This window comes from Macrobrachium rosenbergii, chromosome 3 (assembly GCF_040412425.1).
Source record: "Macrobrachium rosenbergii isolate ZJJX-2024 chromosome 3, ASM4041242v1, whole genome shotgun sequence".
NCBI classification, from domain to species: domain Eukaryota; kingdom Metazoa; phylum Arthropoda; class Malacostraca; order Decapoda; family Palaemonidae; genus Macrobrachium; species Macrobrachium rosenbergii.
Genome location: NC_089743.1, coordinates 72,177,471 through 72,190,910, shown reverse-complemented (window position 1 = coordinate 72,190,910; position 13,440 = coordinate 72,177,471). Strand labels below are relative to the sequence as shown.

At 36.6% G+C, this 13,440-nt stretch overlaps 1 protein-coding gene across 1 annotated transcript in view; it reads right to left on the bottom strand.

Annotated features, from left to right (window-relative positions):
* The window catches only part of LOC136851545 (paired box protein Pax-8-like), a 57,738-nt gene that overhangs the window by 17,266 nt on the left and 27,032 nt on the right, over positions 1 to 13,440 (bottom strand). Inside the window, exons 3-4 of the mRNA XM_067125802.1 lie at positions 12,102 to 12,322; positions 8,351 to 8,636 (exon numbers count right to left, since the gene is read on the bottom strand). Of these exons, the coding sequence (XP_066981903.1) occupies positions 8,351 to 8,636; positions 12,102 to 12,322 (507 nt within the window). The remainder of the gene's footprint in view (positions 1 to 8,350; positions 8,637 to 12,101; positions 12,323 to 13,440) is intronic.

Below are 13,440 nucleotides of genomic sequence, written 5' to 3'. Positions count from 1 at the left end.
GCTCATGTGTGTTCTGTAATACTAAAAATTTCCTGTAATCAATTTTCCCGGCGTTACAGGTTACGCTGGATTAGAAAGAAACAGTAACCATCTGCACGAAGAACCATTCTGTTTTCCTGAGTATTAGTTTATGCGATATGACTTAATTACAAGTGCTCAGTGACCCTGCCTAGTTACATGTAAGTAAACAGCTGTGAAATTCCAAGGCTTTCATGCATCAGCAATATTACTCTGTCTTGATAGGAGTCTCCTTTGTAAGGGATAGTTTTGGTCAATATAACTTTCGTCGTGGTGTGTCCGTGTGTTTTTAGGCTATACTTTATTTTTTATGGAATGCTTTTCTCGCTCTTGCCATTCCTTGAATCATCTGTCTTTATGTCCTCTGTTTGTGTATTTGAATGTGATTTTAAGCGTATGTGTATGTATTTCCTTTTCGGATTTTGCACCCTAATAATTTATTTTGTAACTGCTTTAGGAGCGTGCCATTTCTTCATTGTTGTTTATATGTGAGAAAAATAGCATATGTAAGTAAGTATGTATGTATGTATGTATGTATGTATGTATGTATGTATGTATGTATGTATAATTTCTAACCGTCGGGTCTTCTCGTCTCCATCAACCACCACCACAATTCCAAGGCACATCCCCCAAGCCTCCTTGGGGTTCCATTTCAATCAGCATCACGTCAGTGGAACTAAAAATCAATCAAGCGCGGGAACTTCCAAAAACAAAAGAAATGCAAATGGCGTCGCGCGGGAAAACAAAAGGCGGCGCTGGTCGGTATCTGCATCTAAATTCGAACGCATCCCGATGGTTTTAGTCGTTTACTCTTGGTGCGAAGAAAGGAGGAAAGAATACGACATTCTCGCTCCGGAAAACGAAGATTTCGCCTCAAGTCGTCGCCTTCTTTCTTGAGCGAAAATGATTAACCTGGCGGTGCGACCCACTTCGCGAATGGAGGGTCGTCAATCGAAAACGAAGGAGAGAATGGAGGAGGAGTTACGAAATTCCATAACGACAAAGTTCATTAAGGAAACCTCAGGACTGGCTTTCTCTTAACCCCACACCCCGACCCCAGCCCATAGTGTCACAGGGGGCCAGTTATCTACTGGCTGAAAATCTCATTATCTTCAATGCTCTGCTCGTGATTAATTAAGATTCTAGGGTGCCCGTAAATTAAGAATGAATTAAGAGAGATTAAACTTCAGGCCACTCCACACACACGGAAAGAGAGAGAGAGAGAGAGAGAGAGAGAGAGAGAGAGAGAGAGAAGAGAGGCAAGGGGACGGTGTTTGAGAGCTTGACATCTTGATAACTTCTCGGACCTTTCAACTGCCGTCAGTGGTTCTTCTTGCTTTCCCTCTTCCTCCTCTTTTCTTTCTCATCATCATTTTGCTCCTTTTTTTCATTTGCCTCTTTTTCATTTCCTCACTTTGGCCTTACCATATCGATATCGATAGTGTACACACACACACACACACACACACACACACACACACGTATATATCTAGATAGACAGATAGATAGATATAGATGTAGGTACATGTAAAGTAAGAAGCTAGAAGAGCAATAATGGAGAAAATGGATGAAAAGGGGGTTAGGCTATAGGGCAGCAAGATGTTAGAAAAACTAATTCGTGATGAGATGAGGAATGGAGGTTTATTGCTGGAAAAAATTGATCAAGTGATGCTTCATGGCATGACAGGTATCCAGGGAGATAAATAGGTTGGTCAGGAATATAATGAAGGAAAATGAAAGCAAGCAAAGATAATATAGCAGTGAATATAAACAAGCCCTCTGTGGAGAATGACAAGGAGGTTGATGCAGAATGATTGATACACATACAAATAGATGTCTAAATGAATGTAGCCCAAGATCATAGGTGGCTATTTTGAAGGTTTGTTGAACAATGAAGATAGGAGAGAGGCACATCGGAATGTGTAAGATTGGAAGGGGCTTGTGTAAGAGTGAAAATATTTCAGGAAGTGATTCAATTAAGGGGTTGGAAAATGAAAAGACATGATGAATTGATGTGATTAGAAGTGAGATGCTGCAGTACGATAGTGAAAGTGTATTTGAGTGGCTGACCAAAGTGTGTAAGTATGTTTAATTAAAGGAAAAAGGACTAAAAGGTTTTCATGATGGAATTCAAGTATATATAAGAATAAGTAGACAGGAGAGTGACTCTCATGGTGTAAAAGTGAGCCTGAGATAGCGATGTTTTATCTTATTGGCAATAACATCTTTATGGGCAGAGTGGTGTGAGAATGTAATACATGTAGCTCCAGAGATGTAGGATAAGAAAAGGGTTGCGGCTTGCAAATGGAATGCGGAGCAACGGTTGTATAAAGTATGGATTGTGGATAGTAAAGAGAAACTGCAGAAACTAGTGAAATATTGTGAAAAAGTCTTTGAAAGAAAATGTGAGGGTAAATGAAAGAAGGATTTAAGTTTTGAGGGCAAATAAAACTATGGAGATGGCATTCTAAATGCTTAAGATGTAAAATGGAAGGAAATAGTGGATTAATTCATGCAGGTAATTGCATGGCAATAAAGTGGGAGGTGGTAAGATGAACAGTAAGGTGTAGATTTGGCAAAGCCAGGGAGGGAGCAGGGTATATGCAAAAGATTTTAACATAGAAGGAAATGTCGAGCTAGTTCTCTTTTATTTAGTTGAATTTGCTGAGAATAGATTTTGTAGAATATGTGGCACTAGCAAGGTTGCAAGGGCGACAAATTTAGCGATATCAAGATTTAATGGAAAGGTTGCCATAGGTGAGAGGATGGCTTATAGAATTTTGAGGTCATTAGGTCGTACGGAAGGAATGAACGACGATAAGCCGGGGGAAAGAGTGTGTAATTTGAAAGAGTGAAAAGGAAAGAGATGAAGCCCCAGAGCAGGCTGGGTATATTGGGTGAAAGAAGCACTGGAATTAACATGCATTATATCCCAGAAGAGAAAGTGGAGCAGTGTATATAACGGGGTTTGACGTGCTGGTGATGGGCTTTCTGTGAACGTGTATGAAGTGGGAAATCTTGTAGAAGTGTCCTGCACAGAGAGTTTATCCACAGTTCACCAGTTACATATTGATATGTATTGACTGTTGGACTTGATTTTCTTAGGAGTCACCCCTTATCAAGGGAATGTCATACTTTTACACATACTGTATATATCAACAGAATTTTGTAATTTTCCCAGGAAATTAGTATTTTGGACCATAGATATACCGTCTGTTGTTGTTATTATATATATATATATATATATATATATATATATATATATATATATATATATATATACTATATACAATATATATATCCTCTAAGTATATATACTATATATATAATACTAGGAAAAAATAAATGAAATATATATATATATATATATATATATATGTCGTTAAGTGCAGAAACCTAATACTTTCACCTTACAGGTGCTTTGTGGGCGGAGTCCGAACCGCATCAGTGACAGGTCAACTTTTCACAAGTGCGATTATCTAGCGATAGTCAGTTTCCCTTTCACCCATCTGTCAGCTACCTTCTTGAGAATTTAAACTTCTTGCATATTTCCTAAGAAATTAATGGGTCAAGTTTCTTATATAAAAATAGTTTCTCTAAGAACATGAATATCTGCCAGGTGCAATTACTTGGCTCCCAACCGTCTATATGTTCATATGCATGATCTTGCAAGGAGATATATGTTGGATTTCTATCACTTTGTATCAGTCCTCTGAGGATGAATAAACAATAAAGCCTTTGCCGTTCTGATGGAAAAAATTGCGCTCTACAACGCAATCAGACAGCTGTATTTCTCTCGGTGCTTTAACTTTCTTGACATTTGCAATCTTCACCCCTCGAGAAGCTGATCTGCCATTTCCGTAAATGTTAAACCAAGCTTTTCCAAAACCGTTTGTCTGTGGTTTAGAGGCATTTGTTGTCAATCCCTTACTATAAAGGCAAGTAAATGACGGCTGTCGAAACAGCATAACATTACAACCGTAATTATGAGATTTTTTTCTTATATTATAACGCAGTATTACAAATTTACAAGGTAAAGAAGCTAAGGAACAACTCGTTTTGGTCGGATAGTTTTTGTTAGGAATATTGTGTAATAATCCAGACAAAACTGTACGTTAACTTCTAAAACAGAATGCATTATATATATATATATATATATATATATATATATATATATATATATGTGTGTATATAATATAACTTCTCGCATTCTTTGCTTTTCTGGATACTCTATATATAATTAAGATTTTTGAAGCGGTTATGATGTGTGTGCGTCATGTGTGTTATGGTTCGTTTCCATACCGTGACAATAATCATATATATAGCACTGTGATTCATTATATATATATACTATACATATACCATATATATATATATGAAAAAATAATATATATAGATATAGATATATATATGTGTGTGTCCTGTGGTGTGTGATGATTAATCAAATTATGTGACATTACCACAGGTATATATATCCTGTATACATATATATATATATTATATTTTATATATATATATATATATATATATATATATATATATATATATATATATAATATATATAAGTATGTTGAATGAGACAGTAACTCGATTTGCTGAATACTTTTAGTCTGCGCTACATTTTTACTTAAAAAAGTCGTACTTAATATCAGGTGCCGCTTTGTCAGTTTCCTAGAGATTTATGTGTTGCCTTCAACGGTGCAGTGTGTAAATCTGTAATCTCAGACCATTCTTCAGTGAATTAGATTTAATATAATTATCTTGACTTCGCTGAAGCGCTGTGACTGATACAGAAATGTGATTCTTAGCATGGATATTCAAAAGTGTTTATGAAACTGCACTAATCTGGTTCCTATAGATTAAATTCCAGAGAAGCTTTTTAACAAATAAGCAAGACGCCATCACACCGCACGCGTAGGCACTGGTAAAATTATTAGAAAAGCTTTCTTCAACTCTAATCTGGGGGGAGTGGCCCGAATTTCACGTCCAACAGTTAACGCCGCTGCGGAATAAGTAGCAGTAATTCAAGTGCGAAATAAACTTTGCAGTTTTATGACCTTTCTACTCCCTTCGATTTAAATTACCTCTAGTTTCGTCTATTTGCTTTGATTGTCGGTAAAGTTATAAATCACATGTAATAAGTATTGTAACCCACTATACAAAATTTGTCACGAAACAATGGAATATAAGAGAAGGCCACCGCGACCGGTATTTTGTTTTATGTGAAAAAGAAAGTAGCAAATCTTAATGTTTTTGTTTACGCAAACGCAGAGATTGATTGTTGTCACAGCGATGTATTAGTGGCAGACAAAGTTTGTAATGAAAATATGAATGTGACTCGCTTTCATTTAAAGCTAAGATGGGGAATATTCTGTTCTATATAGATATATGTGACTATTTTCGTTTTCTTCCGAGTGCAACTCCACGACGCTCTCTCTCTCTCTCTCTCTCTCTCTCTCTCTCTCTCTCTCTCTCTCTCTCTCTCTCTCTCTCTCTCTCTCAATAAAATCTATGATAGCATGATAGAAACTTTCGGGGTTCTAGTTTAAAAACAAGCAAATTGTTCATTTGCCATTTCCAGCAGAGTTCTGCTTGCTACACTTATTTTTCGGTTTTGCATTTAACTTCTCAATCGTTCCTGGGAAATTTCTGTTATGGTGTGTATGTTAAATGTTTTAATACAATTTAATTGACAAATTTTATTTCTTCTAATTCAAGGGACAGAATTGGACTTTAGTGGAACACTGTCAATCCAGTTGTCTCGCTATGGGATAAAGAACAGTTACACACACACACATGTACATATATATATATATATATATATATATATATATATATATATAATATATATATATATATGCATGTATATTATATATATATATATATATATATATATATATATATATATATATATATATATATACATACATATATTTATTGATAATATATCGCAATATGTGTATATCAACTGACAACACGGACTAATGGGCAAACCTCTACGCTGCGTTGCCAGTGACTAAAGAAATAGAGAAAAGAGAAGGGAAACCGAAGTGTTGGGCTGACTGTCAGCTTTCGAGTGATTTATGCTGAAGCACGACTGTTCTAATTACCGTATTTGTTTCGTTTCGAATATGCTTTGCTTTCAGAGCATCTGTTAACGCATTAGAAAAAAAACCAATGCTTTCTTATGATAATGCCTTTGCAGTAGTGAAAGTGGTTGATTTCAGTGCATATTTAAGTCGTACGTGTGCATATTCTGTATGATTACAGATAATATGAGGTTCATGGAAGCCTAGAAGTATGGGTGACGAAACTGCGTCTCGAAGGAAAAGCTATGGCTCTCATACAGGCGGCATATCAGAGACAGACACAAAGCTTTATCAGCTTGGATGGATTGTTGCAATGTCGGAGTGGAATAGGTTTAAGACTTCTAAAGATATCCAGTGATTAGGGATTTATTTGGTTTTAAGCTATATGTGACATTTTAGTGATTCCTGACTTTTTCTGTCTTATAATGCGTCATGATAATGGTGCGTCCACGCTACGGTGTCTGATCTCACCCACATCACAAACAGCGTGAATACAAGTTAGCAACTTGTTAGTAGTTCTAACCAGTGCCCTCATACGATTATCAAGCATTGACCAAAGATTCGTTCATTTTTACGGTCGTTGTGCCCATTTCTAAACTGTTTGTGATATATATGCGATGAGTTAACGAGTGTGTATACATCATGTCTTAACTGTAGTGTGGCCGCACCCTATGGAAATTTCGAGTTGCTTTGGATTGCAGTGATTCAAGTTCATATAAGGTTTCTGTGTGGAAACTCAGTAGACTATAAGTATTAGTCAGTCAACGTAAGCAGTTTTATACACACACACACACACACATATATATGTGTGTGTTATATATATATGAACATATATATGTATGTGTGTTTGTGTGTATGTATTATATGTTTGACGTAGTACATTTTGAAATATAAAAATAATAGTATACATAAAGCAGGCAGTTATTGCTAGTAGTGTAGATATAGAGAAAATAATAATTGTTAGAAAAAAGTAAAAAAGATAAAAAAGGGTAATCGTTACAGAAACTTGCAGCAGACATTTAGGGTCTTGTGGCCCGAGGGAGATCAACTGTAATACAGTGGCCATTTTTTTGTTAGCTTTCATTCCAAAAATACCCTTTCTCCCGTTTTTCCAAGCAATATGCTGCCCTTTATAACAGAAGAAATGTCTTATCACACACACACACACACATATATATATGTATATATATATATGTGTGTTAGTTTATTTATCTTTTATTTCCACATACAAGGGCAGCAAGAGAAGCGTTTTCTTTCAGATTTTCTGGAAGCGTTTATGGGATGTGGTTGTTAGTCTCGTGTCCTGCCCAAAGAATGTTCAAGAGGCTTATGTGATGTGGCGTTTTCTTTTTCTTTAACCAACTCAGTTATTGATAAGATCCAACTTTGCTCAATTTTGCCGATCGAAGGATCAGTGGTATAGCCAAGGTTAATACATCTTGGGTATAGAGACCGTGTTTTCTCCGTAGGAGGGTAGTGCCGTCATTGCACCGCACGTGGTGCACTGTAGACGTTACTTACAGGTGTTTGTAGCGTCTCTTCTGCCCTTAGTCCCCCCCCCTCCCCCTCCCCACTAACTTTTGTACACTCATCTCATTTCCCGCTTCCTTTCTTCAATCTTACTGCCCAGCGTTTCCATTAATGCACCTGTTGGGGTTTTCTGTAGAACCTTTACTTCACCTCCTTTATTTTCTGGATCTCTTTATCTTGCTGCCCAACCACTCCAGCTCTGTTAAGTGCTCGATGGCGAAAGTGCATAATAATAATAATAATAATAATAATAATAACAAGCGTCACTTTACTTCATCTCCTTTATTTTCTGGATCTCTTTATCTTGCTGTCCAACCACTCCAGCTCTTTTAAGTGCCAGATGCCGAAAGTACATAGTAATAATAATAATAATAATAATAATAATAATAATAATAATAATAATAATAACAACAACAGCAAAGTCACTAAAATGGTGAAGAAATCCGCAGTGGTATAAATGCAAATAAATTTTAGAAATATACAGTATATACGTATTGTATATATCTAATATATATTTACATTTACATCATGTGGATTTCTTCACCAATAATAATAACAATAATTAATTATAATAATTAATAATAATGATAACATCTTTAGTGTTGACAATCAGGTTAAAGTCATCTGTGCTACTCTACTACATTAGTGTAGGTGACATGAGATTATACCTGACGAAAAAATAAAGAGAAAAAAATTGCGCGGGACCGACTCACCGCCTACCGCCGCCGCTGCCGCCACAGCAGCGGCTGCCGTGACCGCGACGTGAGACGTATGGGCCGCTTGATGACCGCCTGAGTTCGCCGCAGCCGCTACGGCCTCGTGCGGCGTCCACAGACCGGAATTACGGAGGATTCTGTTGATGGAAGAGACTGAAGGCAAGGACGCCGGGTCGCACACTCGCTGGGATGCCAGCTGCTCTCGGATCTCCCACACCCGAACATCCCCAGGTTCTCCTGCTTCAGGCGCAGGATTTTCTTCCACCGTTGGCGTCGCTACTTGCTGTAAGAGAGGAAGTATGTGTGTATGTATATGTATATATATATATATATATATATATATATATATGCATATATATATATATATATATACACACACACACACACATATATATATATAACACATATATATATACATATATAATATATATATACACACACACACATATATATATATATATATATATATATATATATATATATATATATATATATATATATATATATATTTTTTATTAGTATATATACATATATGTATATATATAAATAAATGCATATATATACATACTACATACATATCAATTTGCGATTTGGTATCTTCGTTCCTCTATTTCTAAATATTTTTGGATTTGCTCTCACGTGCAAGTGGGTTATTACTTGAATGTGGGCTTCATTCCATCGTGGGTTTGAGTCCCACATGGAAGTGTGCACCTACTTAATTTCCTCTTCTTGAGGTGCCTATTGTTATCTAATTAACCCTCGGGAACAACTTTCCAACCAGAGAATACGATACGTGCACCAATCGTAACGGGTATTCGAATCTGCGCTTTTTAAGGTTTTACATAAGAGACAGTGATTTCATGCAGTTAGCCCATCAAGAGATCTTACTTAATTTCGGCTCTAACATATATTTCTGTCTAATTAAAATGGACAACAAACCATCTCCACCATAGGCCAGTACTCTATAATGCCAGCACAGATCTAAAGTATGAAATGTGTTAAGATATATCACGTATTCAGTAACAAGCTATCATGCACACACAAACACACACATATACATAATAGAGAGAGAGAGAGAGAGAGAGAGAGACCATTATAGGATACGACAATGAGTGTGATACCACAGTATCAATGACAGCGACAGTGAAAACAGTGAGGGCGGCTTCCTTCCTTGCTATACCACTCATGTTTTTTTTTTTTTTTCATAACCAGATTTTGTTCTCATTAATTTTATCCTCTGATTTACTGCGACTAACCTGAATTGTCTTCCTATCAATAATAAGACACTGCACTGGGTAAAGAATGTTCGAACACACCCGCTCATGTGCTCTCTAGCGTTAAATCTCTTTCTTTTAGGTGCCTTACCGTTTTGTTTTCATTTCGGCATTTTTGCCTTCCACACACCAATCTTTATTCAGTGTTAAGGAAATGTGAAGATAGTCTTATTGGATTTCTAAAAACATGGCCATGTTCATTCTGTTTCTTATGCCTATTAACCATTTATTCGCAGATTTTTACTTTAGAAATTTAATTTTCATCTAATTGTTACGTTTTTAACGGCATAAGTAGCACTCAGTTAAAAAAAAAAAAGGTAAGGGTCGTTATGGCGAAATCTATCTAAACTCATTTCATTTAAAATTATTATGATCCGATGACATTTGCCTCTACTGTAGTTTCCGTCCGAAACATCAAACCGAAATGAGTCACCGGAAAAACAGTCATTAAAACGAACAAGGTTTTTAAGTAGCTGATGACTCTCTCTCTCTCTCTCTCTCTCTCTCTCTCTCTCTCTCTCTCTCTCTCTCAACCACACCGTGATGGCCCCAGTGACACACACTCCGCTCCCTGTGGCTGTCTTATTACAGGGTGCCTCTCGCATTCACTCATCCCCCGCCGTCTGAAAAAAGGTGAATATCTTTGGTGCGACGGGGGGCCTCGATGAACTTTAAATAGATTTTTTAGTGAGCAGCCCATCATGACGGTAACGCAGGCTTTTATCTCCCTATTGCTAATTACGATCCACCAGACCTCTCGCGGGGACCATCTTAACTGCTTTTAATAGATAACTCAGCGCAGGACAGGGAGCAGCATGAACCTTTGTTATTATTATTATTATTATTATTATTAATCATAGTGGAAGTGGTAGTGAGTTTGTTGTAATTGTTACTCGGCTTGTCCCTAAAATATTACTATTGTCACGTTATTTCATCGGTTTTAGGTTGCTCAATCTACCAATGATATCCTTAGTTCCTCGTCGTCATGTTTAATGGATTATTGACAAATGTTTAATGAAATGCACTTTGAACTCATTTGTAATAACGCTATTATTGCAGAATGCGGTGCGATTGTGAACTTCAAGACCAAGAATGAATATAAGGGATGTTGGGTTAGATGAAGGCAGTTTCTGTCAGATTTTACATTTACAGTTTGTCACTGGGGCCCGGAAATTTTGTGAGTGCCCTATAACCAATGGCTGTACGTCCGTCCGTCCGTTACAGAGTATTAATTCTTTTTCTGGATTTCAAATTGTTGTGTTTTTTCAACATCGATTTAGACTCATTTTGACATTGACCCAAGGTCATTAGGTCACCATCAAGGTAACGCTTTTTTTTTTTTATTCTTCTGGTAACTGTGCTGGCATGTGCCTGTGACCTTTCATTTCCTTCCTTTTGGGGATTCTATAAGTTTCCTCACGATTTTTCTCGTGTGCTCTATATAGTTTCATCATCACGTCAGACAGTTTCAACTTGACCCTAGGGTATTGGATCAAATTTGGGGTCACATATTTCCCTGATAACTTAGGTTACCTTAGTGGTAATGTTGAAATTCGTCTTGTCTTCGCATGAAGTTAGATACATTTTGACTTTGTATCAAGAACTTTAATTGTGTTCACGTCCACGCAAACAGATTTGTGGATTATTTTTCCATGTATTTTGATGATGAATCCGGTTCTAGTTTTGACGATAATTAATGGAGTCATTACTTGTTTTTATCGAGACTAATGTCGGCTGCATAATTCCATGTCACACCTTACAAAAATGTGTATGGTGGGAAACTCTGCGACATATGTAATAATTTGTGACGAAGCCAGGTTTTTTCTCCTGTAGCTTTTTAGTCAGCTTTGAATTTTTTTTTTAAATCCCGCTATCTGTTATATAACGAATTATCTGTTATGAACTTTGACTTTAAAGAAACACTTTTTTACAAATATACATCAGCATGTTTGCGGAGTCAATTTCATCACTTTTAGTATAGACACTAGCTTCAGTTTCAGTGTTAGTAAAAATGATTATATGTATTTATGAAATAGTATTATTTCTTTAAGGAACTTATTTTTTCGTTTTATTCCTATAATCATTTGACCATTCAGATTTTATTATCCGTTACGGTATCAAAGAGAAATGAGCTCTGAATTCCGAATCCGGTAATAAAAGAAATTAGGGAGAGAAAGTAAGACCTAGAAGCAAAAAATCAAATGCCATCCTGTGGACATAATTCTCGGAGGGTAGATAGAGGGACAGAGAGGCAGGGACAGGTGACACAGAGAGAGAGAGAGAGAGAGAGAGAGAGAGAGAGAGAGAGAGAGAGAGGAAAAGTTGCACAAGAGAGCCCCCTTCAGACGTTTTGGCGTGTCATGTCTGAGAGAGGAACAGTGACTCGGTCTACGTAGCCTTTGATTTCATAGGAAAACTACAAATTACGTAAAAGGAAGGATTTAATGAAAATTAATCAGAATAGAAATAGTTACCTTGGGTTTACTGCCACCTATAGATCCTGGCTTTATAGAACCCGTTTCGTAGAATCTCGTAAGGATCTTGGAGACACAGCCGTGAGAGACGAGAAGCTGGCGGGAAATATCGCAAGGCCTTACCCCCATGAGCGCCATCTCCACAATTCTTCTGCGGACATAGTCAGGCAAAGGACGTCCGTTGACGAACACGCCTCCCAGCTGGTTCACGCCGGCCTGACCTGAAGGAAGGGCAGAAATTAGATTTTGTTTCATGTGCCTTCTGTAACTCGACATCTGGGGTTTGTTACCGGCGGGAGTGCTTGTTTACAAATGGTGTTCGTGCTGAACACGGAACTGCGATGGATTAAGATCAATATTACACAAGAAGCTTGTCTTTTAGGCATCTCTACCAGACTATTACTGTTGTAAACAACATGGTACGTTTAAAATTCTGGGTAGTGAGGTACACGTCAGGACAGTGTGAAAATTTAGTATCCACCAACAGTTTATTAACTTTTCCAACTTTGGATAAAATGGACACCTACCCCTTAAAATTCAGTACATAAGAGACGGCCTTTCTTCTTTACGATTACGTTCCATTCCTGTTCAGTCTAAAATATCAAATTGCAAACGTTTTAAAGTTTTTTTTTTATTTCAGGATTGCAAGAATTTACTTTGTTAAAGTAAATTATAAGCATTTAAAAGCATCGCGCTAACGAGTCGTCCATACCTTTTGGCTTCGTAATACGTGATTAAGAGCCTGTAATTGTCATGTTGTTTCTAATGATCTGTCATTCAAGAACTTATCTAGAAAATCATATGATTTATTTGATAGACTTCCTAACTTAACAGTTTTATTTTTTCCACCTGCAAACAGATTTAGTAACTATCTCTCTCTCTCTCTCTCTCTCTCTCTCTCTCTCTCTCTCTCTCTCTCTGAAAAATATGGAAGAAACAGATGTGAAGTAATAATAAAGAAGAGAGAAAAATTTTCAGAAATATACAAAGTGCTGATATGTTTATCGATGATTTCATTATTTTGTTAGCGATAAGTGATTTCCGGTGTAGCTGTGTGGGTATGTGCGGTTTTTTCTTATATTCAAGTCGTTATTCATTCGCGTTTCGTTTCTTTGCTTGCGTCCTAAATTGCTTCTGTGCATTAATTGCAATATCTTCGAATGTTTGGTGCTCTTAAATATTTTACTTAGTTTGGATGATATAATTTTTTCTTCTGTACCAGCAAGAAAAATTCCTTTTTTTTCATTATTTATAAATTTCATTATATATATATATGTGTGTGTGTATGCGTGTGTGTATGTGTGTATATACACAGTATATTGAATGAGGAGCAGTAAAC